Below are 24,897 nucleotides of genomic sequence, written 5' to 3' on the forward strand. Positions count from 1 at the left end.
ACCTGTCTAAATTCTTCGAGAAAAATGTCCAGATCTATCGCTGACTATGGTTTAAAATTATTCTTAGGTCGGAGTTTTATTGGGTGTTGAAGGGCAAAAATGGGATTGTCTTTTAATTTTGTGGTTTTGGGGTGGGGGGTGGGGGGTGGGGGGTGTTGTAGCTCAACTTCAAATAGTACACGGGTAAATTTGAGTCTTTCCCTAAAAAAATGAACTCACTACAATAATAGATAGGGAGAAATTAAAAAATAGTCGGATTTACAAATGGTCATTCAAAAATAGCCACAGTTTCAAAAGTAATCGAAATTTAGCTACTTTTTATGTAAAGATAAATTTGAATGAAAATACTGTTCAAAATTCGAAAAAATACTCAAGCATAATATACTGGAGTTCCAGTATAATATACCGGTTTAGCATAATATACTGGAGTTTGGAGCACCGGTGTTCCAGTCTTCAGTATATTATATTAGAGCCAGCAAAGTATAACGGTCTAACATAATATGCTGGAAGTTCATACACAGGTGCACCGAACTCCAGTATATTATGCTGGATCGGTCTCTGTTGCAGCAAAATAGTGGCTATTTTTTAATGACTTGGCAAACGCTGGCTATTTTTGAATGACAAGTCCGAAAACTGACTAGACTGTGCTATTTTAACTAATAGATAAGCAGAGCAGTAAACCCTTTCGTGTTATTGCTCAAAGCTGAGGTTTTACTGGCTTTTAGATTTAAGTTTCTGACTTAAGAGGAATAACCTTCAACTAGAAGAATTAAGTTGGTCACAAAATATTAAAAGCTTTACAATGCAAACAGTAAAACAGGTACTAAAGCAAACAATGAAACAGGTAGTAATCCTATATCATACACATCTCAACAAACTAATCAATTAACTAGTTTGCCCATCATACATTTTTGAAATACTAGTATACTTGTCCGCGTGATTTAGTTAAATAACCTATTAACTAATGCAATTAAATAATTTTTTTTAATGGATGTGTTAAAATCTATCGGAAATAGCCTCTCTGCCTTTATAGGGTAGGGGTAAGGCTGCGTACACACTACCCTCCCAGACGGGTATGAGATTAAACCGGGTTTGTTGTTTTTGTTGTTAAAATCTTAAACTACAACTAAAATGGACCGGAGATGGTATCATAGGAATTAATATGTGTTATATAATGTTTTTGGTGCATTATTGGTTTAAAAAGTTAGACTAATCATTTCGCCAAGACAATTGTTTGAATACAATATTGTTCATGGTGGGGTTATGTTGGTAATTATGATGGAGGGAAAAAATTTTAGTGGTCGAAAAACAAATAAAGGGGAGGAGTAAAATGGGTTAGGGGCGTTGATGTGACATACCATGTGATATCCACCTCATCAAATACCAGTGCCACGTAAGATTGGATGTCTACCTCAAACAAACTTAACGAAAAAAGGTATATTTGAACCAATAATATAATGACAAGAGTATATTTGAACCCAAAGTATAACGAGTGATATATTTAAACCTTTTCTCATAGTACAACGGTATATTTTGCCTTTTTCCGTTTATTTAACAGTGAATAAATTACAAGAGACTATAGCTTCTAGGTCTGGAAAAGAACAATTCATCATCAGAATGTTAAAATAACGAAATAGAAGACTGTGGAAGCCATACAAGAAAGTAGAACAATCCATGAAATACACAAAGGCGAAGCCTGAATTTGAAGGTTATGAATTCTTAACTTGCCACCGAACCCGTACGGAATACTCTAGCTCTGCCCTTGAAATACAGACATATCTTCTCCATTGGGAGAAACACAAATACTGCTAAACATTATTAAACATTAAAATTGACTAATTCATTGAATTCCTACTTCTGCCTCTTATATATCTTTGCCAAAAATGACTTCAGAACTGCTTGCACTGCTTTGCTTGGCTGAGCTTCAATAGAGTTTATCAGCTTTTCATATGTCGTCTTCTCATATTCCAGGTACACATCCTACGAAATTTCCCAAAAAGAATAGGCCAAAGTCAGTGGCGTATGCAGCTTATTAGGTAGGGGATCGACCGAACCCATTATTTTGTACACGAACATAGATATATATGTCAAAAGCCACTAAATATCAACAAATATTATATTCTGGACCCATCATTTCAAAAGTACAATAAGTTTAGCGCTAAAAACTTTAAAGGTTAATCCATCAAGTTTAAATCCGGGATCTGCCTTTGGCCAAAGCTATGTTGCTCGAACTCTTTGCCGTACCCGTGTCGGATCTTCCAAAAGTACATTATCTTTGGAGGATCTGACATGCATCCGGTGACACTTTTGAAGAGTCCGAGCAATCACTTTTTACTAAGAAAAGAATACAGCGTCATGACTACTTTAAAGGTTGACTAATCAAGTTAAAATCCTGTATCTGCCTCCGCGGAAGTACCATATTTGAGATGACTTTTTACTAAGAAAAGAATACAGCGTCATGATTACTTACCAAAGAGAAGAGAGAAAACAAGAACAGTAAAGAAAGGAAGAAAGGAAACCTCAAGTTTGAGATCATTGTAAAGGGCTTTAACTTTAGCAACACAAGCAGGATCATCTTTTCCATAGTTCTCCTGCAAACAAAGTTTCCGTTTAGCATTTCGTCATACTAGTGTTGCTGAGGAGAATTTAACAAAAGGGTGACAATTTTTTTTTTGGGTAACTGTGGTAAAAAAAGGGATGACAATCTTTTTACGCTCACATATAATAATTTCTTTTGCTCCTCATTGCAGTATTCTAAGGCTTTCACTACCAACCAAGAGCACTTGAAATCTTGAATATCCGTGCCAATCTGATAGCAAGAAAGATTCCCATAAGATTTCTACTTTTTCAAGTTAAAAGAGCACTGTGATTAATCTTCAGGACTTTGTAGTGTTAGCTTTTCTATAAACCCTACCTTACCCAGCACCTCGGAGTCAGCAAAGCAGTCCAAGTAATCATCCTACAAAGTACCAAAAACTTTCAGTCGGAATTTGTAAATGGGATATATTATACTTAGGTAACTTGGGAAACAAACTAAACTAGATGGACAATTCAGCTAGGTTATTACGTAATCCATGAAAAAGGTTCATTGCTTGACCACATGATACGCGTCACGTGTCAATAAGGTGTCTCAAAACATTCGCACTTACATTGAAAGAGAGCGAATTTCAAACCTCCCGTTACAAGTACAGGAAGGTTCTTAGCATATTCAATATGCACACAGATGTAATGTGCAACATTTTAAAAACCGCAACATTCAAGTCTAAAAAACAAATGCTAACCATAAGAATGATTTGGTCTATTTTATTTCTTTTTTTAATAATTGTTTATGTGTACACATCACGTACAGATAAATGAACAGTTCGGTTACAATTGTTTTGTATGTCCAAAAGGGAAACCAACTTTTTTTTTTTTTTTTTTTCTTTCAGAAAACTAAACCAGGTTTTCTCAAAACCAAATCCTATTAGATTTCAAAGACAGAAGAAAACTCAAAACTCTATTTTTCAAAACCAAGTTAATTTGGTTTACCAAACTGAATGCTTCAATTCATGGAACTATTTGGAAAATAATCTATAATCCAAATACATCCAACACTAATAATTACACACACATATTTTCCTACATATTTATAAGCTAATTGTTCCAATAACTAAATTAAAACCAAAACCAAGCCCCCTCTTAAAAGTTTGTGTTACTTACATAGAACTCATGGTATCTATTAGAAGATAGAATATGAACAAATGGAGCGGTTAATCGTAATTCTCACCTGAACTTGGAAATAGATTCCCATTTCGATAAGTATGTTCTTGACATTAACATGATTGTCAAGACTCTCTCCTGCCATAAGAAGTGCACATGCCACCTGAAAATATTCATAGTAAGTATTCGGCTGTACTTTATATCAAATGCACACTAATCTCGAGGTAATTCTTATTAATTTGGATAGTGAATTCATTAAGAGGAACAGGAAATTTAACCACAAACCGAGCATGCACAGAAGTTTTAAAAGTCATGTTTACAATCTAGAATCTAGAGAAATAAAAAAATAAAAACATTAAAAAGAGATTGAAGGGGAAAGTGCAAGGTTTAGCTCAGATGGAAATCTAAATAAGAAGCTTGGTCATACTTTTGCAAATGGCTAATTGACTTCAAGATGTTTAAAACTTTGAGATTGTTTTAAAACATCTATACTCAAGTTAGAAAAATGACAAGTCTTCCATACAAATTTAATATTCAGAAAAAGAAATAGATATTAAGACATTCTCATAATAGAATAGCAATTAACAAGCTATTAAGTCAATTCATACTCACTGGCAGGTAAAATGAGTAATAAGCAGTTTTATACTGAACAATCCGCCGATGACTGCATGAAAAATCACATCGCAATGAGTTAAATAATGCAAGTAATACTGAAAGCAGCAAAAATAGCGCAGTACTCTCGACGAAGTCTCCTTACATAGGCAATAAGTATTTTGATAAATCTTTCTCTCCAACAAGTGTAGTAATTAAATCTATCATTTGTCCAGAGGCAGTCTGGAATTCCACCTGTAAAAACATGTCGACAATGCCAAAGAGGAAAAAAAAAGGAAAAATGTTCAGCATTATAAGAAGTTTAAATCAGAGGCCTCCTTTGCGCTTAAAAATTCTCACCTCATTAAACAACTCAAGAAGATCGACATAATAAGGCTTTCCTCTAAAGTGGTTCTTCAGTATCCTTGGGATGTGGTTACGAAGAAGTATGCCGTCATTAGCAGCAATCATGCCAACCTACAAGAATTAAAAAAATGACTGAGTAGATGTAATTGCCGATCAATTCAAAGAGCAAAACAGTAGTCTCTTCGCATACACACACCTTCGGTAATCTGAACCAACACGGTTGACCTCGGCGTGTGTGAGAGCCATCCATTATATCATCAAGAACAAGGAAATATGCTTGAAGCTGCAGCACACAATCACACCATACACTCAGAAGAATTTAAAAGAAAAAAAAAGTTTATTCGGGGTTAGAAACCAGGATAGGTGTAGCTTGAAGAATGCTAATGCTGCATACCCATTCAATGCACCAGCCAAGGGAAGATGTTTGAAAGATTTCCTCATTGGTTAGTTCTTTCCCCTCTTTCAACAAACTGTAGCTATCAATCACAGAGATCCCCCGATTCAGCTTTCCTGTAGTATGAAGTACTTAAATCAAAGGTGATCAAAGATTTTAAGAAGATGGGTGCACTTAATTAGAGGTGGATCCATGATTTACATTTGACGGGTTCAGCCTTTAGGTCCTCATCATTAAAAACAACAAGATAGACGTGGGATTTGAAACCCCGACTTCACTTGTAAAGGTGCACCCAATAATCATTGCACCATAGAATTCTTTGAGCTTGGGCGCACACATATATATTTAAGCAATTTTGAAGAGACACAACATTATTATACATAATCTAGGGAGAGAAGCATGGGTTCACGTGAATCCATGCCCTAAACATAGATACGCCCCTGCTTAGAATAAAAACCTCTAGCTATTAAAGATTATGGAGTTAGTAGAAAATTTAAAATAGCTAGATTTCTCACCTCCAGGTACATTGTAGTCCAACATCTGAAACAATCACGAGAAAGTATAAATTAGAAGCATAAAAAGAAGACAAAGTGATACACTGGCTGTCCAAAAGATTCAATAATTCAGGGGAACAATTAAAATGAATAGAACCGGAGACACCGGCCATACCGAAGTTCAAAACTTGTCATAACAAATTTCCTCTAGCTGTAATGAAGTTAGAAATTTTGTCATATCAAAAGTAACAAACTGCTTTCAGAGAATAGTTAGTTTATACCGCATTAAGCATCAGGAGATAACCCAAACAGACCATTTTGAACTCTATTTTTTAGTAAAGTGGATACAGTTCCCCCGTTCTTCATAAAGCAATCACAAAGCATGGGCGGAAACAGAATGTTAGAAAACGGGCGCAGTCACCATCACACCCACTTCTATCCCACTACTCTAAAATCAAAAGTTAGATCCCCTTCTATCACAAAAATATTTATTAATTCTCTATTTATCTCTTAGTAAAACAAAGAACAGATCCACAAGCATTCTCCACTTCCTCTCTCCAAAAAGCATAACACCCAGCAAAGCTGCATATACTCTCAATTAATGAGATGCTGGATTCCAGTTAGTGTATTTGGAATAAGTTAGACGCAAGGGCGGAGCTACCACTTTAGTTACGGGTTCGAATGAACACAATAACTTTTGCTTAGACCCTATATCTGCATAAGAAAATTCATTAAATATGCATAAATATTCAATTGCTTCCTTTTATAACATCAAAATTTCTACTTAACACACATCTTCTTCACTGGATGTTTGGAGCATATGGTAAAAGGGTGTAAAACTAATTCTTTTGCAGTCTACAATCCATTATCAATCCAATGTCATCTTCGTTTCATTATGATAGTTGAGAATAGTTTCTTTCTGATGCTGCGGACACATTCTTATGTGCTCATATCTTTGTTCAGTTGATAAAAAGGAGGTTTACAAAATGACTTAGTTCAAGCACTACCAAATAATGAAAGGCAGTTCTTCCGAACCCAGATATGTGTTAAAAGAATTCACGAAATAAGTACAAATAATTAATTGTGGTAGAATTTTGAACTCGAACCCATAAAGTTCAAACCCTGGATCCCCCTCCGATGAAAGGCCCAATCATCTAATTTACTCCATATTAGAAACAAAAGATGAAGCCTTTATTTTACCTCATGTTAATCAGCTCAATCACAAACAAAGTATTCCTTTCTCGCTTATGAGACTAGCAGATCACTCATGATATGATAACATGTCAAGTATAACTAGCTGATCATCCTCTATTATATGAATTCAACATGCAAAAATGCAGGGTAAGGCTGCATACTATAGACCCTTGTGGTCCGGCCCTTCCCCGGACCCACGCATAGCGGGAGCTTAGTGCACCGGACTGCCCTTTATACATCAAAAATCTTTTAGATGAAAGAACAGAGGATCACCAAATTAAAACATGATACACCAGTAGAAACGAACCACATCAAAAATGCAGCCAAATATTAAATTCTACGCAATTCACATAAAATAAGAAGGTTCTACCATTGTTTCAAAAAAAAGAAAAAGAAGGTTGTACCACAAAAAAAAAAAAAAAAAAACTCCATAACATTAGAAGGGAGAGGAACATATCAAGACGCTTCAAGAAGCAAATATAGTTTTTTTTTAATTAATTATAATGGTGGTGTCTTTGAATCCCAACCGAGGCAAAAACATTAGGTGATTTCTTCCCATCCGTCCAAGCCTTAATGGACATAGTTAATTATAATGGTGGTGTCTTTGAATCCCAACCGAGGCAAAAATATTAGGTGATTTCTTCCCATCGGTCCAAGCCTTGATGGACATAGTTACTCGTTAACTGTGCTAGTGAGAGGTAGCAGGTAACAGATGTGGATTCAGAATTTTAAGCTTATGGGTTCCTACAACCGATCTCAAGTTAATATACATAATGATTGTATCAACGAACAGGTAACCCGAGCCAAGGTGCGCGCAAGCTGGCCTATACAACGCTGTTATAAGAAAAAATATAATGGTAGCGTCTAGGCCAGCTTCTGCCCACCTCAGGTACCTACTACCTCCCATCATCACATATACTAGCTAAATTCAATCAATCAACTACAAATCCCAAACTAATTCGGATCAGCTATATGAATCTCTAAAATCAATTCCTAATCCACTATATGAATTTTTATGTCCATTTTCTCTATTCGGGTCATTTTAAAAACTAAATATCAAAAATGGGAAATAAAAAAAAAATAAAAAAAATTACCCGTTCGACCCATTGACGAGCCTCATCAGTAAACTCGAAATCAGGATCATTAAGAAGCTCAGATTTTAATACTGAGTAAACCTCCAAAAACTTGGATTTTAGATTACTCATATTGTTGGAATGAATGTTCGTTACTTTCAGAGTAGGAGAATTGTTGTATTCGTTGGGTTCTTGAAATGGAATATTTTTATATATACAAAAACCAGCGCTGTATTTTGTGGAAAAGTTGGAAAGAGCACTTAACAGCAGCCTCCCCCTTTTTGTTGCAAGTACCAAATACATTATTGTTGATATCACAATCAATTCAATTTAGCAGTCAATTATGTATCACTTCCGTAGTTCACGTGAAAATAGCACGGCCTAGCCCGTTATCGGATTGTTAACTGAAAAATAGCCCGTATTTTTAAAGTTATTAAAAAATAGTTATTATTTTGTTACAACACGAAAAGTTACAGCATAATATACTGGTAATTTATTCACCTGTGTATGAACTTCCAGTATATTATGCTGGAACTCCACCACACGGAAAATTCCATTATAATATATTGGAGATTGGAGCACATGCGTATGAACTTCCAATATATTATGCTCGAACTCCAATATATTATGTTGGAACTCCACTATATTATACTTGAACTTATATTATGCTGGAAGTTCACATGTAAAAAATTCGAACTCCGGTATATTACCGGATTTTGAACAGTGTTTTCATTAAGATTTATCTTTACATGAAAAGTGGCTAAATTTCGATTACTTTTGAAATTGTGGCTATTTTTCAATTACTAATTGTAAATCTGACTATTTTTTAATTTCACTCGTAGTTCATGTACTAATTTTTGGGATCCTTACACAAACAAAAAATTTAAACTTATTAATAACTAATATGAACGATAACAAAAAATGCATGTCACTAGCATGGAATTTCACTTGTAAAATTAAAAGGCATTAAGATAGTAATAATTTTTTTAAGAAGAATCAACTCAAGTAGCCGTTCACCCAACCCTTTAAATTTAAAATAGCCGATAAAGGTATAATATATGCATAGTTCATATATTATATATGTATAATAATATATAATTATGTATAATCTATATATATGGCTAAAAAAATAAACACCGGCTATTTGAGTAAACATCCTATTTTTTCAAGACATGATCGAAAAATATGGATGCTATTTTACCTCCTCTCCCTCCCACCACACACCCACAACAACTTTTTAAAGTAGAGACTAGAGAATGTGCTATTTAGTTCAAGAAAGCCCAATAATCTAAATATTGGACGATGGTTTTAAATTGAAAAATTAACTTAAATAATCGTCCATCTAATTGGTTAAACTAAAAATAAATGGTGAATGTATAATATATGTATAATTTATATATATAATATATATAATCGTATATAATCAATGTATAATCTATGAATACATAGATTGTACTGAACAAGAAAGGTAAATAATGGCTATTTGTGTAAAGATACTGCTAGATTTGCAAGCGGCCCAAGCCTTTACCCACAGGACCACAGTCAAAGAAGACGATGGCAAATATGTAATATTATGGAGTAATAAATGTTTTAATCCGTTGAAAGCGGAATCCATAGTTTCTTCTCTATCAATTTCGGGTCGAAGCTCCGAGTCCTTCTGATTTCTAGGATCACTTCTCGTCGGACGTTAGGTAATGGAAATTTTTGTGTATTTTTACTTCAATTTCTCATTTGAACTATCATAGGGTTTCATCAATCAGTGTTTAAGTTGCTGCAACGATGTTGTTTTTTCTAGGGTTTCAGTACATGTTTTTTTTTGTTTCTATGTATTTTTTGTACTTTTTCTGAAAAATTCCTTTACCCTAGCTCAAGCCAGAGATTCCTATGGTTGGTTCTTTCGATTCACGTTTATTTTCACTTTTTCCACCAATATTTGAGCTGCCTGCTCTTAAGCAAGAAGGTCCGATTCAGTTCTTGAGTTTATAGTATTTATTAGTATTATTGTTGTTGTTGTGGTTGTTGTTACTATTGTTGTAACACGTCGCTCATCAGCTCCGCGTTAATCCCAAACTAGCTAGGATCAACTATATGAATAGTCTGCAACAAATTCTGGGCTGTTCGGCCCCATTTCACTCCAATTTCAGTTGATAGAAAATAATAACAATAATAATAATTATTATAATTGTTGTACCAATGTCTTACTCCCAGACTAGCTGGGTTAGTACTATGATTATTATTACCACCACCACCGATTGCTTAATCCCGAACTAGCTGGGTAGTACTATGCATCATCTCAATCCATTAGACACTATCTTGGGCCTGTTTTATTTCAATTTCGATTTTTGAGTAAATGGTTACATCTTTTTTTTTTTGGGATAGATTTTATCTAGGAGATCTAGAAGGTATGACGACTGCAGCTAGACCTACTTGGGCACCAGCTAAAGGTGGCAATGAACAAGGTGGAACTCGTATTTTTGGTCCATCTCAAAAGTACTCTTCCAGAGACATTGCAGCTCACACTACCTTAAAGCCCAGGTTAGTAATCCTGCCCTGTCGTGTGCTTTTATTTTCACATTTATTTTAATTTTTGGAGCTTTCTATCTTATTCCATGTGCATGAAGAAATTTTAAACTAGGTGATGTCTTACCGAGTTCAGGAGATATGAGCTTGTGCAAGTCCTTTGAATTAGTAAATATGGTTGACGAAAGTCATGTCAATGAGTATGTTTTTTGAGCTGTTGGACGATATAACAAAACAATGTGATAATTCAGTGGTTAGAATCAAAAAAATGTTCCTTTGTGATGTATCTGTAACAGAAATAAGAATAACTCCATGATTTTAGTTTAACACAGAGTTGTCTATCAAGCTAGTCGATTTTGTTTAGCATGTTCCAAAGGCAGTAGTTGGTAAAGTTGTTGTCATGTGACCAGGAGGTCACGAGTTCGAGCCATGGAAACAACCTCTTGCACAAATGTAGGGTAAGACTGCGTACGATAGACCCTTGTGGTCCGGCCCTTCCCCGAACCTGCGCATTGCGGGAGCTTAGTGCACCGGGCTGCTCCTTTGTTCCATAGGCAAGGCACTAGGATTCTAGTATTATTAGCAGAAAATATTTGGGAAACTTATGTCATAAAACCAGGGCTGAGACTTAACTTTATCAGAGTGTTACTGAGAAGCAAAGGAGCATGGCTTTGTTCTGTTATTCTGTGTTAGACCTATTTCGTACAATCCCCTATAAAATAAATTTTGACATGATAAACCTCACTGAAGTAATTTGGAGTTTTTTCTCCCTTTCTTATTGTTTTACATATTTATTGGGGGTAGGGGATCATGGATGTTTCCAAAATTCAAATACAAGCTTTGGCATTTCATGGCTCAGATAACCTATTTCAATATAGATATTTAAGTTTAGAGTTAATACCCTAGAATCTCCCTAAACTATCACGTTTTTGTCAGTTTACTACTTAATCTATTCGGTGTCCCCAAAATACCCCTGAACAATATCTCTTAGTTATTAAAAGCCCCCTCGTTATTTTTTCGGCAAAATGTGTGAAATAACTCGTCTAAAGGCGCGTGGAAGATGAAATTATCCATAAAATGGCCTCACCTGGCATACTTCTAACGGCTAATTAGTGTTAAGATATTCGATTTCTTTTTCCTTTCTATTTTCTTTTTATTCCAGATTTTTTTCTTTATTTTTCACCTTTTTTCTTCTTTTTTTTCCCTTTCTTCTTCCTTTCTCCTTATGGGTTCCATTTGAAACTTTTCTCTTCTCTTATTTCTTCTGAAATTACCTTTCTTCTTCATTTTTTCTTTATTTATTTTTCTATAACTTCTCTTTCTTGTCAAATCCTAGTTTTTTTAAATCCCAAATCTCTGCCTAAACTAAAAATTACAGTGAAATCGAAGGTTAGTGTGAAAAAGAAGGTTGAATTGACGTTTAATGGTGAAAATCCAGATTGATAGAAGGGGTAGCCATTGTTGTAGGAGATGGAAGAACAAAGGTTTTTACCCATTTCTTATTTTTGATTATTAGTTCAAATCATTAATTAAAATAATAATTAAATTATGCTTAACTAAGTAGCCACGTGTTGTAAACTCACAGTTTAAAGTTAATTAGGAGCGTGCATCATACACAGCTCGAAAAAATCGATGAAGGAGTTCTTAGAAACTAGGGAGATATAGTTCAAGGGGATTTTAGGTACACTGGATAGTTTAGGTAGGAAGCTGACAAAAATATGATAGTTTAGGGTGGTTTTAGGGTATTAACTCTTAAGTTTATAGATATCTAAGTTGCATTGTGTGCTTTTTAGTGTGCGTGCATTATATGTCCGATGTTGACCTCGAGCTCCAGGTGCAGTGGTTCGTAGGTGTGAAACCATGGTGAGTGAAGGTGTTAAAATAGGACAGGGTAGACCTAAAATTACATGGAAGGAAGTTATTTCAAAAGACCTACAATTTCTTGGAATCCATGCCGACTTACGAAAAATAGAGCACAATGAAAGAAAAAGATCTATATAGGCGGATAGCAATTAGTTGGGAATATGCTTAGTCATATTAGCATGTTCACATTCCTGTGCTTTCGAGGAGTCTTTTAGCCGTATTAGATATTTATATGCCTGTAGAAAAGATATAGATAACTTCTAATACCTTTTACTTTTTTATTTGATATAATGTTGGTCTGAGATGAGTTTAAATGGGAAACCATGGTTAGTGAGGATTCATATAGCCGATATCGACTTGTTTGAGACTGAGGTTGAGTTGTTATTATTGTTTTGTGTGTCTGTGTGCATACACACACAATATACAGAGTGTGTGTGTGCAGCTGTGTGCACGCGCGCGTTGCATTTTAATGACTTGAAATAGATAACAGTAAAATGCCCTGATCACTATAGGGAGGTTGTCATGAATCAAATAATACCCGTCAACGATGAACTGTGTGTTTTTTAGAAGTAGATTTTCCTTAGTTGGTAGTTGTACTGGATATTTTTCTACTGTCTCTTATTATTCTAGTTCAAAATTGAGGTAGTGTCCTAATTAGCAAGTGGTAAGATTGCTCCGCCAACCTTTATGAGTAAGACATACATGATAATAACTATAACAAAGCATTGTTAATGACCTTATAAAAACGAAACATTGTTAACGTGCATCCTGTATCAGGAAAATGGTAAAACTATTCTTCATTTTATCTGTTGGAACATCATGAGCGAAAATTATAAGAAGGATACCTATCTGTATCATGAAATTTCGAGAGAAAAATATGATCAGTTTAAATCACCCATTTTATTTAAAAGCTGAAAAGATTACATGACTTCTCTGTGTAGGAACCAGGTAAAATGGCTACTGAGATTACTTATTACGTCGATTGATGAAACTCTAGTCGACAGTAGTATTTCATGTGAAATTGGATTTGTTTATTTTTAAGTTCAACGGGGTTCTCATCTAAGATTACCTGAATAACTATCAATTAGTTGTTCTCTAAATTATATCCTGATTCCAAGTTGTTAATCCCGTTTCACATTGTCATGTATGGAAACAGAAAGGAGGGACAAGACACCCAGGATGAGTTGCAGAGGAGGAACCTCCGGGAAGAGTTGGAGGACCGCGAGCGGAGGCATTTCTCTAAAGATAAGGGTTATACTGGTACTGAAGTCTGGACATACTCTCATGCCCCCTGCCTCAGAATGAGAGATAGCGAAACAGAGAGAGAGAGAGAGAGAGAGAGAGAGAGAGAGAGAGAGAGAAACATGCGTGCCTCATAGATATGTTAAGTATGTTGTAAAATGACTGCTTTATGCCTGATTTTCTGTTGTTTTGGTTGCAGATGACAGAGATCGTAGGAAAAGTAGTCAACTCCTTTTGGAAGGTAACTTGATGTTTGTTTTTGGGAACAGTCTAGGATCCCCAACAAGTCGCTCATGAAATTTCTCCATTTTAAAATAAAATTTCTCCATTAATTGCCAATGTTGTTGCAGGGGGTAAACGAGAGATTGAAGATCGTATTGTTCCGCGGAGTGCTGATGCTGATGATGCAGATGTGGATATCAAAAGTGGTGATGAGAGGTCTGTAACTCATCCCGTATTTGTATAGACATGATAATTCAACCATTGTGGATTATTTGCCATTGACAACTTAAGGATTAAATTCCCAGAAAGTGCAATTCTTTTGAATAAACATCTTTCTTATATATGACCATATTGTTCGGATATGTCATGTTGTCATGTACTAAGTAAATATTACCATTGGTTTCTTGATGTCATTTCTTCTCTTGTCTTATAGAATATGCTAATGAACATTATAATACTGTGAGTTGAGGAACTTATGAGTTATTAACCTATTTTCCCTAAGTTCAGTGATGACGATGACGATGACGACGATGAAGATGATACAGAAGCTCTTTTGGCAGAGCTTGAACAGATAAAGAAAGAAAAAGCAGAGGAGAAGCTTCGAAAAGTAAGTATAACTAGATGCTCATAGTTTATTTACTTGTAACCTTTTATATCAATTTTGTGGTTGCATAGATTCATTTCTCAAGGTTAATATTAGGCGAAATACATAAAATACCACCTGACCTTGTCCCCAAATCCCTGTTACACTCCTGTTGATTACGAGAATAACTTTACACACCCAACCTTTAAAAAATGTATCTATGACACACTATTTTAACTACGTGGCAAGCGCGTATTTTACACACAAATGAGGCACGTGAACTGTAAATTTTTTGTATCTAAAGTCTCATTTGGACGCTACATGTCCAGTTTTTTTACTTTTTTTTTTTTTTTTTCATTTTTAGTCATCTTCTTCATTTTTATGAATCAAGTTTCAGCCAGTTCCTCCATTGATACTTATAAAGAACACTTCTCATAACTTCAACAGCTCCTCCTCTAAGTCATGAACTTGGATCTCACTCCAAATCCATTATAAAGCATTTTTTCTCAAATATTGCCCTTCAACCTTGCTTCAACCCCAGCCCGCTGCAATACCCCTTACCCTTCTTCTGCACCTATCTCTGGCAGGGGTTTTGTTTTTCCAACATAAAATCGTCTTAAGATTTTTTGCTTTCACCCGTTCTTGTCCGCATTGTTTCTACAAATTGCGCAAGACCCAGAAATTAATTATTTGAAATTGTTGTTGTTTGTTGAAATTGGTGTTTGAGGATTGAATTAGTTGTATATTAGAAGCTCCATTTCAATTGAAACTCATTTAGAGATAAACTAAGTAGTTGGATCGAAATTTGTTTAAGAAGGTTGAAGAAGAGTACTTTGAATTTTTGAGTTGGATTAAACTTGAAGAAATCTAAGGTTGATGTTGAAAATTTTGGTTGTTGATTTGTATTCATGTTCTCTGATCTTGAAACTGAGATGGAGGTTGTAGCAATCATGGTGGTTGGTTTTTATCGAGAAAGAAGATGGATTTCTTTTTCTTTTAACTTCATGACACGTGTCAAGAAGTAATTGGTGCGTGACATATACCTATTTAAAAGAAGTGGTCAAACACAAAAGTGATGTGTCATAGACACATTTTTAAAAGGTTGAGTGTATAAAATTATTCCCGTAATCTACAGGTGTGTAACGGGAATTTGGAGACAAGCTCAGGTGGTAATCTATGTATTTCGCCTTGATATTATTATACAGATGGAACTCTATCTCTCTTGAAAGAGTCTTTATTTGACAATTGTATATTTTTGCCTGTCCATCCAAATATGACATTATGTGATTGGATTTTATGCTAATCTAGAAGGGGAGATACTAATTACACGTTCATGTTAAAATCAAAATAGTCATCTGATGTATTGTGACTTGTTATATCACTTTGAAATTGTGTGATCTTTGGCAGGAAAGGCAAGAGCAAGAAGAAGAGCTTAAAGCAAAGGAAGCAGAATTATTGAGAGGAAATCCTCTGCTAAACCACCAAGCCCAACCGACATCTTTCAGTGTGAAGAGAAGGTTTATCCTCGAGATTTGGCTTTTACAAGATTCTGTCTATTTTTTTTAAGATGCTGTAGCTATTTTTTTCGTCTGATTCATTATATGTTTCTCTATCTTCAGGTGGGATGATGATGTGGTGTTTAAGAACCAAGCTCGTGGTGAAATCAAGGCAGCCAAGCGCTTTATCAATGACACTATCCGGAATGACTTTCATAGGAAGTTTCTTCAGAAATACATGAAGTAACAACATGATGTGGTGAAAATGCTCCAAGATTTGACAAATATTATGTGCTCATTCCTGCTTAGAATGCAGTGTACCATCAATATAATCAAAGCCAGCTGGACTATTTCGTTATGTTATACTGGGTGGTTCTGCACTGTGTATTATCAAGCGATGCTTAAGTTGTATGTCAAGATAAGTACTGTGATATTGCTATTTTGGTTAATATGCATTTATTGTGATTAAACCGAATGGCACCATCTCCTTTCATTCTTACTATTAGAAATCCAAAGTCCATAATTTACCTAGCCTTTGCAATATGCTTACTCAAGGCTTTCGAGTTTCCAAAATTGTTCTGCCATTGATCTTCAAGAGATGATTGCTCTGCAGCTGGCACAGGTTGCCATTTGCGTCTAGTTCAGGGCAGTCGTGGTTTGCTTTATATGGCCACGCAGGGGAACTTCTATACATTGACGACAACAACAACAATCATCCAGTAAAATTAGGTCTGGAGAGGGTAGTGTGTACCTTACCCCTACCTCATAGAAATAGAGAGGTTGTTTTCGATAGACCCTCGGCTCAAGAAACAATGAAGATAAAGCAACCAAGTAGCAAAGAATATTAGCAACAATGTAAAATGTTAACGGGCGTGAATGCCACAACATGCATAATAAAGAACCATAAATAAGAAATTACAAAAATAGTCCTAGTACTACTGAATGGCCTAAGAGGAACACACTACTATCTGTCAACCTACAACTCTAATACTTAACCTCCACACCTTCCTATCACGGGTCATGTCCTCGGTAAGCTGGATAACAACAACAATCCAGTAAAATCTCACAAGTGGGGTCTGGGGAGGGTAGAGTGTACGCAAACCTTACTCCTACCCCGAGGGAGTAGAGAGGTTGTTTCCGGTAGACTCTCGGCTCAAGAAGAGGAAAAGAAAGATAATATATCAGTACTATCAACAGAAAATAATAGAAATAATGAAAGCAACATAAGAACCAGAGAAAGATGACATCTAAAAGATAACTACAGTAGTAAGCCGGATGACATCTAAAAGATAACTACAGTAGTAAGCCGGAAAATAAGGCAAGTACCCGATGTACTAGTTGAGTTAAAAAAAGAAAAAGCTTTTTGATAGAAAAATATTGGCTAAATGCTTCGGTGCCAAGCTGCTAGTAATGTACATTAGGAAAGTATACACAACAATAAAAGTTAGAAGCAGTGGAAATGATAAATAACTCTCTTCACACAATCAAACAAATATTTAGAAAAATGATACACATAAGTATACAGTAACCAATGAGCTGGCAACTTACATACAAAAATTGACAGATTCTGCATACATAGTTACATACATAAACCTCGAGCCAATTTGCAGAGAACAAGACGGTTGAAACCGATTTGCAGAGAACAAGACGGTTAAAGTCCATGACATGGAGAAACTAAGCCAACCATTGATCCGTGAAAAAGGTTCAGTGCTGTTGCCACACTCTCCATCAAGCTAAGTTGCAGCATTCTTCCGATGGCTTAAAAAATTTCGAGAAGGTATTAGAAACACAGATTTGTTCTACTTATTCCTTCTGTCTTTCCAATACAAACTCAACATACAAATCTTTGATTCCAATCACAATAGTAGTTATTAGTGGCCCCATTATCGCTCCCTGCAGAACATAACCATGAACAATTAATATCAAGCAAAGTAAAATTTTAAACGAAAAGATAATTCATTCTCTTTCTAGTTAGCTAGCTGAGCGTCAAATTATCTTTTCTTGCTTGGCAAAACAGCAGGGCTGTGCACCTTAAGTGCCACTACATAAAGAACACCGCTAACTACTCTATGCATTCGATTTTTCTCTTCTTTTGCTTCTTCTCTAATACTCCTTTATAGTGTCATTTATATCGAAGATAAGATTTAAGATATTCTATTGAACTGCTGGAGATCTTCTCAAGGTAGCACCATTTTCATCTGAAGTAAACCGAGCAGACTCTCCCTCTTAGAGTAATATAAGGATCCTAGTTATGCATTGAGTCAGCAGTTCGTGAAAAACATAGGTATGACTTACACTAAGGGTTGACATAGTGAAGAATAAAGTTGTAGGTGAAGGCAGTGAGTTTCTTTCCTCAGGGGAATTGTTTGCCCTTCCCTTCATGTTGTTTTCACAGCTTTTGAAATAGAAAAAAGAAATTAAAAGCTTCCTTTCTGTCTAATATTGGAAAGGGAGCCTTGGCGTAACCGGTAAAGTTGCTACCATGTGACCAGGAGGTCACGCGTTCGAGCCGTGGAAACAGCCGCTTGCAGAAATGCAGGGTAAGGCTGCCTACAACAGACCCTTGTGGTCCGGCCTTTCTCTGGACCCCGTGCATAGCGAGAGCTTAGTGCACCGGGCTGCCTTTCTGTCTAATACTGGAATAGGTGACTCGGGGCTATATTTTGCCTACCTCTTATGCACCTTTTCTTCTCATGGTCAAGTAGAGGAACAAGAGGAGAGAACACGTCCAACATATGGTACCAAAGAAATGCAACTATGCGAGGAAATTTATGACAGAAATTCAAGAGGCAAAGATGCTTGTTATTTACCTCAATTGCTGAAGAAAACAATGTCATTCCACCAATAACGCTGAGACCAGTGAGATATACACTATAGCCAGTGTTATCCTCTTGAATTTCAGAGGTACCATAATCCATAAGCACAAGATGAATAATGGATAAGCTGAACGCCAATATATACCGACCTTCAATCACTAACTGTAATGCTGCTGGAATAGTTGAAAACCACGCAGGAAAAATAGGAAACAGAGGACTAATAAGTGCAAGGACAGTCGACATATACAAAAAATGTATCGAGTATAATTTAAACAAGAGCCAAGTTAAGCATCCTTGAAAGAATGCAATCTCCGCCGTTGCTAAAAGAACCCCTGAAATAGCTTTATCAAGAACTTCAACACATCGAATCCTTGCCGAATGTGATATTGGAAGCATACATATAACTTGTTCGGTTGCTCCTCCCGACTCGGATGTGATAAGATAATAAAGTACCCAGAAAAACACCATTGATTGAGACAGAAAATTGAAAAGACCTGCAGCTCCGGAAAGTATAGAGTTCCCGATTGAGAACATGACCTGTAAACTACTACCTAAAAGAGATGTGCTAGTAACAAGTACACCTTGCATTACATTTGCTCCTTGAACGGCAAATCCTTTTGCCTTTTCGACCAAGTCCTCTCTAGTGATCAGCAACTCCCGGAAAATTGCGTCGACTTCTGTGTACATTTGTTCCCACTCACGATCCTTAATCCTCCTTTTTAGGCTCAAGATCTTTGCAGTATACCGAGAGGGGGATGCTAAAGCCGTTGACCGCCCTAAAGAGTTATTAGCCGGGGTTGTGATAAAATGTTTGATCCCACTGACAAACTCGGTCATGTTATATTGGATAGCGTAGCTATCTATCTGGTCGAATACAGTCTCGTACAATTGAGTAGTGTACTTATCCACCATCCCAGGGACATCATTTTCATCCATCCATTGTTTGACACCAATTTTCTCCGCATAATTACTCTCCTCTACGTGGGATTTCAATGCAATAACAGCATCTTTCCCCTCCACTCCAATCTCATAAGAGAAGAAAATCGTACCCGCCAAAGAACCTACGCTCAACCCAACAATCAGTCCTACTGCGACGATAGTTTTCAATCTTTTCAATATCCCTCTAGTGAAGAAAGCAGATATCGACAGCCTACGAAAGCTATGACTCCTAAAAGATGTTACTGCATTCATAGTAGACTCCACACTGTTAGTCGGAAACATAAATCCCAACGCAAGAAGCGCTACTGATCCAAAGAGACCAATTAGCTCATAGGCCATCACAAAACCCCAAAAAGAAACTAACCACCTTAACAACATAAAAAATCCACTTCTACTACGCTTCGAGGCATTACCTTTCTGTCTCCTAAGAACAACCCTGAAAATCATTTCCCTAATATCAACAAGGGTTCCGACGAAAACTCTGAATACAGCAATCGGGACAGCCAAAATGGTTTCGGTAAGGCCTAGTTCTAAAGGTTCAGACCAGAAAGCAACAAGAGCTTGCTGAATTCCTCTTAATGGTATTGAGCAAAGCACTGCCCATAATATAGGCCTTAAATATTCTTCAAGCAATTTGCCAACAGCATAAAGAATGAAAATTGTGAATGCAAGACCTGCATGAGCCATGGCTATATAGAGGGCCAAGCGTACCTGCTGCAACATAATATAATTAAGCTATTAAAATGTCATATCTCTAATAAAGTGGGTGAGAACCATGAGGTTTCAGGTTCAAATCCCAGTGGAGGCACACTAGGTGATTTCTTCCCATCTATCCAAGCCTTGGTGGATAGAGTTTGGTACCTGCTGCTGGTGGGAAGTGGCAGGTATCCTGTGGAATTAGTCGAGGTGCGTGCAAGCTGGCCCGAACACCACGGTTATCAAAAAAAATAGCTTAACTTTTAGATGATATGGTTATACACTTTAATATGGTATCAGAGCAGTTAGAGGTCCCAGATTCAAGTTTCACCGCCATCCTCTATAAAAAAAGAAAAGAATTTTTCCATGCGCGGCCATTAAAAAAAATCAGTCCTGTGTTGAGTCATGGCTATTTTCAAGTTTGCCTCTCTCTCGACATAACAATGTGAAGGGCGTGTTGACACCGGTGGCCAGTGGCAAAGTCAGGAATTTTTCCCAAGGGTATTCAAATTTGAAAGAAATGAAAAAAAAATCATAAAGGGTATTCAATATATTTATATACCTCTAAAACCTAATATTTTAACTATATACACAATGTAAGTTTTCAACCAACGGTGGTCAATTGACCATCCTTGATTGGCTGTAGCTTCGCTTCTTGCCGGTGGCGGAACTAGTAATTTCACTAACAGGTGTCAAAATATAAAGAATTAAACAAACGAAGAAGCTAATAGGATTCAACATATAGGATATACACATAGTTGAGACATAATATAGTTAAGTATTTAAAAGTGTGTTCTATCTAACAACTTAAGCTTTTAAAAGAGACGGTCACACACTACAGCAATACCTGAGATTCCTCTGATAAAAAACTGTGATCTTGATTCTCTTTGGTTTCTGGGATTTTTGGGGGAGTTTGTGGGGAACCATCGTTCTTGAATTGTGAGTCATTTTTCTTCATTGAAGCAGATCGGAACATTTCTTGCCAAGGTGGAGTAGAGCTGCTTGATTCAGTCTTGGGGTCAGAATAAGGTACCAACTCCATTAACAAGACACAATCTCTCTCTCTCTCTCTCTAAAGGGTCAAAGAAAAATCTAAGCTTTGACACTTATGGGATGTTAAGTTAAGGTGCTGAAAATTCCAAGAAAGTTGGGAATCTGACAGGGAAAGAATGTTTGATTTTCAGGAGAATATGTAATATGCTGACACAAGTTGCAGTAATAAAGCAATGAGGAATTGTGCTTTCCTCAAATGGGAAAGTGTGGTAGACTTCCAGACACTGACCATAAATTATTGACAACAGTATCTCTGACTTCAACTAAAGTAATGGGACCTGTCTTAACTTTGGAGCATCTATTAGGGGTCCGGAACTAAACGTGGTTCTTTTAGACTTAAAATACTTTTTTAAGCGTAAAAAATAAAAAGTTATATTTCTATATAAAATACTTAACGGCCGTTTGGGACGTTAAGGTAAAACGCGGTTCATTATCGCGTTTTATATAAAACGCTTTTTGATACAGTATTTTGCCTTTAGCTGATGAGACTACTATATAAATTGCGGTACATTACCGCATTTTATGTAAAACGCGGTAATAGACTGCGTTTTATATACATAAATAACAGAACCCTTCGCTTTCCCCCCACGTTTTTGCCCAGATCCCCATCCCCTTCCCCCTTCGTTTTTAAAAATACAGCGGCCCCCCTCTATTAACGTCTAAAAAAGCTCGTGTAGACCCCACCCGTCCCGTAAAAAGTAAATATTGTTGGTCTCACATCCTAGCCAAGTCTTCTATTGTTGCGGGTTGCTTGTTTCATAGTCAAATTTTCAAATCTTCAACTTTCCGAAAAACATAATTCGAGGTATTCCGATTTAGTTTATGTCCAAACTCGTATAAATAATGCATATTAATTGTTTTGAATGTGTTGTATGTTGTTTTGTGCTTTTTTGCGATTAAATTGGTATGTTATTTTTATCCGGACTAAGATATTAATGTTGTAAAAAAATATGTAAAAATTGTGAAATCGTTATTATTTGTTAATAAAAATGTTAATAAATTACTCTTATTGTTTTATATGTTATTTTGTGTGATTACAATGTATTTGTTGTGTTTTATCTGGTTTAAATTATTATTTTTGCTTAAAGACTAATAAATCGGAATGCCTTTTAGGGTAGTAAAATGTAATGCCTTTTAGCGTAGTAAAATGTATTGCCTTTTAGCGTAGTATAAAGATTAAGTATCTCTTATACTAAAAACGTCAAAATAACTTATAGTTAAATAATGTTTCTATTGGGCCGCAAATATCGAGCCTGGAACCCATATATGAATATTTAATAATTAAATATTATATAATTATAAAAATTAATTATTTAATTTACAAACAAACATATAAAATTATAAAACAAAAATGTAAAATAATAAAACTAACAAATAGAAGAATTCAGGATAAATTGGTGCTATTAGGCTCCAAATATCGAGATTGGAACCCATTTGTGAATATTTAATTATAAAAATTAATTAATTAATTTACAAACTAACATATAAAATTATAATAAAACTAACGCATACAAGAATTCAGGATAAATTGGTGCTACTGGGCTCCAAATATGGAGACTGGAACCCATATGTGAATATTTATTTATAAAAAATTATAGTTTAATTTACAAACTAAAACATGGAAGAATTCAGGATAAATTGGTGCTATTGGGCTCCAAATACCGAGCCTGGAATCCATTTGTGAATATTTAATTATAAAAATTAATTATTTAATTTACAAACTAACATATACAATTATAATAAAACTAACACATACAAGAATTCAGGATAAATTGGTGCTACTGGACTCCAAATATGGAGCCTGGAACCCATATGTTAATATTTATTTATAAAAATTTATAATTTAATTTACAAACTAACATATAAAATTATAAAATTAATACATAGAAGAATTCAGGATAAATTGGTGTTACTGAGCTCTAAATATTGAGCCTGGAACCCATATGTGAATATTTAATTATAAAAATTATTATTTAATTTACAAACAAACATATAAAATTATAAAATTAACATGTAATTAATGTTGTTTGATTTACAGTAGACGACATGGAGGTGCCGCCTATTCATCCCAGACCTTCCAGCGATGTGCTACTCTCGTTACAGGGCGATCATAGGTCCGCCCACATATGGGAGGTGAGTTACTGACCCAAACTCTCCGCGCCAGGAGAGTGGACAACATGTGGGACTTTCTGCATGCCAGAGTTCTCCATGCCCGTGTAGTCGCGCGCCTGCAGGACACGGGTTTCTACAGGATGATTGAGATCGGGCGGTTGCAGCTCGATTGGTCTTTGATCACGGCCCTGATAGAGCGGTGGCGACCGGAGACGCACACATTCCACCTGTCCATTGGCGAGGCCACCGTCACACTATAGGACGTGGAGGTTTTATATTGGTTGCTCGTTGATGGACACACCATTGCTTTGCCGCCTGCTATGAGAGAGATGACATGTGTGCAGTACCTGGACATACTGCAGTGGCTCACTGTTTTCCGCCTAGAGGATGAGACTGTACTGCATGGGACCAGTCGTTTCCGTTAACGACTATTCGAGTGTGGTTGGAGGCATTACACCCTCAGATCGATGGCGATACATGGGATTATCATGTTGACCGGTATACGAGGTTGCTGCTACTCTTGTTGTTTGGAGGGGTCTTATTCCCGAACACTTCGGGGAACCTAGTCAGTTTGAGATTTCTTCATCATCTTGAGCGGCTAGATGATTTATCCCAATACAGTCGGGGCTCTACTATTCTCGCCTACTTGTATAGATGCATGTGCCGGGTGAGTATGGGCACCCAGCGTGAGGTTGCTGGATTCTTGCCGCTACTACAGGTGACAACATATTCGAATACTCTATTCATTTTAACATACCTAGTAAAAATATATCTTAACTTTTACGTCAACTTTTTATGTTAGGTTTGGGCCTAGGGGCGGTTCCTGTAGTTGCAGCCACCTCTACCACCATTAGATCCGGATGTACCACCGGAGTTTCTCCCTCTAGCTAGGAGGTGGGTTCTCCGGCGGGGACATTCGCACGAGTACGAGGCTCGGCATAATCTCTCCTTGTGCAGGGATATATTAGATTTGCTGGATGGCGCACAGGTAAATGTATATCTAAGTTTATTTGTCATTACTTCAAACACAAGTTGCGTATACTGACGTTTTTTGTTCTTCCTTAATAGTTCATCTGGATGCCATACAGCGACGCGCTGATAGCTGGCTTGCCCGATTATTGCTCGGCCGCTCGACTTATATGTGGCTCTTCCGTCCTGTTGTTCTGCCTTATTATTGTGGAGCATCATGCCACCGAGCGGGTACTTCACCAGTTTGGCAGGCTACAGCTCGTACCGACACCGCCCACCTGGGAGACCCCACATTACCAGCAGGATGATCGTACCAGGGCAGACGAACCATATTTGGCATGGCTACAGGATCAGAAATTTACTTGGGACCGACGATAAGAGCTGATTCGGCCCCCCGCTCCACCGAGTCGGCATGATACTAAGCATGATTATATGCCCTAGTACCGCGACATTACCCGACTTTTCGTTGGGAACCCCATTCACCGAGCTGGTGGTCGGTACGTTCCATATGACGGGAGGCACGAGGCACCAGTATGTTATTTGGTATTCTTACTTATAACTGTAATATAGCGTTC

The 24,897-nt window shown here is 36.5% G+C and overlaps 3 protein-coding genes across 5 annotated transcripts; 1 reads left to right on the forward strand and 2 right to left on the reverse strand.

Annotated features, from left to right (window-relative positions):
* Positions 1-1,127: 1,127 nt before the first annotated feature.
* On the reverse strand, positions 1,128-8,125 carry LOC107795792 (farnesyl pyrophosphate synthase 1-like). 2 transcript variants are annotated; one of them, NM_001325609.1, is given in 13 exon segments: positions 1,128-1,163; positions 1,632-1,980; positions 2,520-2,591; positions 2,720-2,809; positions 2,915-2,959; positions 3,767-3,862; positions 4,312-4,363; positions 4,457-4,545; positions 4,651-4,767; positions 4,853-4,939; positions 5,051-5,166; positions 5,569-5,590; positions 7,833-7,994. In NM_001325609.1, coding segments are annotated over 12 exon segments (1,026 nt in total). In that variant the 5' UTR covers positions 7,944-7,994; the 3' UTR covers positions 1,128-1,163; positions 1,632-1,851.
* A 1,237-nt stretch (positions 8,126-9,362) lies between these two features.
* LOC107795791 (uncharacterized) lies at positions 9,363-16,212 on the forward strand. The gene is made up of 8 exons (XM_016618483.2): positions 9,363-9,502; positions 10,191-10,346; positions 13,351-13,454; positions 13,636-13,677; positions 13,787-13,874; positions 14,166-14,265; positions 15,649-15,758; positions 15,861-16,212. Exons 2-8 carry the CDS (start codon positions 10,216-10,218, stop codon positions 15,982-15,984), a joined length of 699 nt encoding a protein of 232 aa, XP_016473969.1. The 5' UTR covers positions 9,363-9,502; positions 10,191-10,215; the 3' UTR covers positions 15,985-16,212.
* Positions 16,213-17,197: 985 nt separating this feature from the next.
* Positions 17,198-21,496, reverse strand: LOC107795789 (uncharacterized). Of its 2 annotated transcripts, none has more exons than XM_016618481.2 (3): positions 21,036-21,496; positions 18,548-20,206; positions 17,198-17,630 (listed from the first exon to the last, which is right to left on the reverse strand). In XM_016618481.2, the coding sequence occupies exons 1-3, from the start codon at positions 21,228-21,230 to the stop codon at positions 17,541-17,543; spliced, it is 1,944 nt and encodes a 647-aa protein (XP_016473967.2). In that variant the 5' UTR covers positions 21,231-21,496; the 3' UTR covers positions 17,198-17,540. The 2 variants fall into 2 exon arrangements, with proteins under 2 accessions (XP_016473967.2, XP_016473968.2); XM_016618482.2 differs by having other exon boundaries at positions 18,548-20,203; positions 21,036-21,469.
* Between the last annotated feature and the right edge of the window lie 3,401 nt (positions 21,497-24,897).

The sequence above is a fragment of the Nicotiana tabacum genome, chromosome 1, assembly GCF_000715075.1.
Source record: "Nicotiana tabacum cultivar K326 chromosome 1, ASM71507v2, whole genome shotgun sequence".
NCBI classification, from domain to species: domain Eukaryota; kingdom Viridiplantae; phylum Streptophyta; class Magnoliopsida; order Solanales; family Solanaceae; genus Nicotiana; species Nicotiana tabacum.

Excerpts from the sequence above, each read along its gene's own strand:
- LOC107795792 (XM_016618484.2), bottom strand. The coding sequence starts at position 8,114 with ATGTATTTGGTACTTGCAACAAAAAGGGGGAGGCTGCTGTTAAGTGCT. Across the intron at positions 5,167-5,565 it reads GGACTACAATGTACCTGGAG|GAAAGCTGAATCGGGGGATC; the intron begins GTGAGAAATCTA and ends TTCATACTACAG. Across the intron at positions 4,364-4,456 it reads TCAAAATACTTATTGCCTAT|TCATCGGCGGATTGTTCAGT; the intron begins GTAAGGAGACTT and ends TTTTTCATGCAG.
- LOC107795789 (XM_016618481.2), bottom strand. The coding sequence starts at position 21,230 with ATGGAGTTGGTACCTTATTCTGACCCCAAGACTGAATCAAGCAGCTCT. Across the intron at positions 20,207-21,035 it reads TTTTATCAGAGGAATCTCAG|CAGGTACGCTTGGCCCTCTA; the intron begins GTATTGCTGTAG and ends ATTATGTTGCAG. Across the intron at positions 17,631-18,547 it reads TGTTTTCTTCAGCAATTGAG|GGAGCGATAATGGGGCCACT; the intron begins GTAAATAACAAG and ends TATGTTCTGCAG.
- LOC107795791 (XM_016618483.2), top strand. The coding sequence starts at position 10,216 with ATGACGACTGCAGCTAGACCTACTTGGGCACCAGCTAAAGGTGGCAAT. Across the intron at positions 13,455-13,635 it reads TAAAGATAAGGGTTATACTG|ATGACAGAGATCGTAGGAAA; the intron begins GTACTGAAGTCT and ends TTTTGGTTGCAG. Across the intron at positions 13,678-13,786 it reads TAGTCAACTCCTTTTGGAAG|GGGGTAAACGAGAGATTGAA; the intron begins GTAACTTGATGT and ends ATGTTGTTGCAG.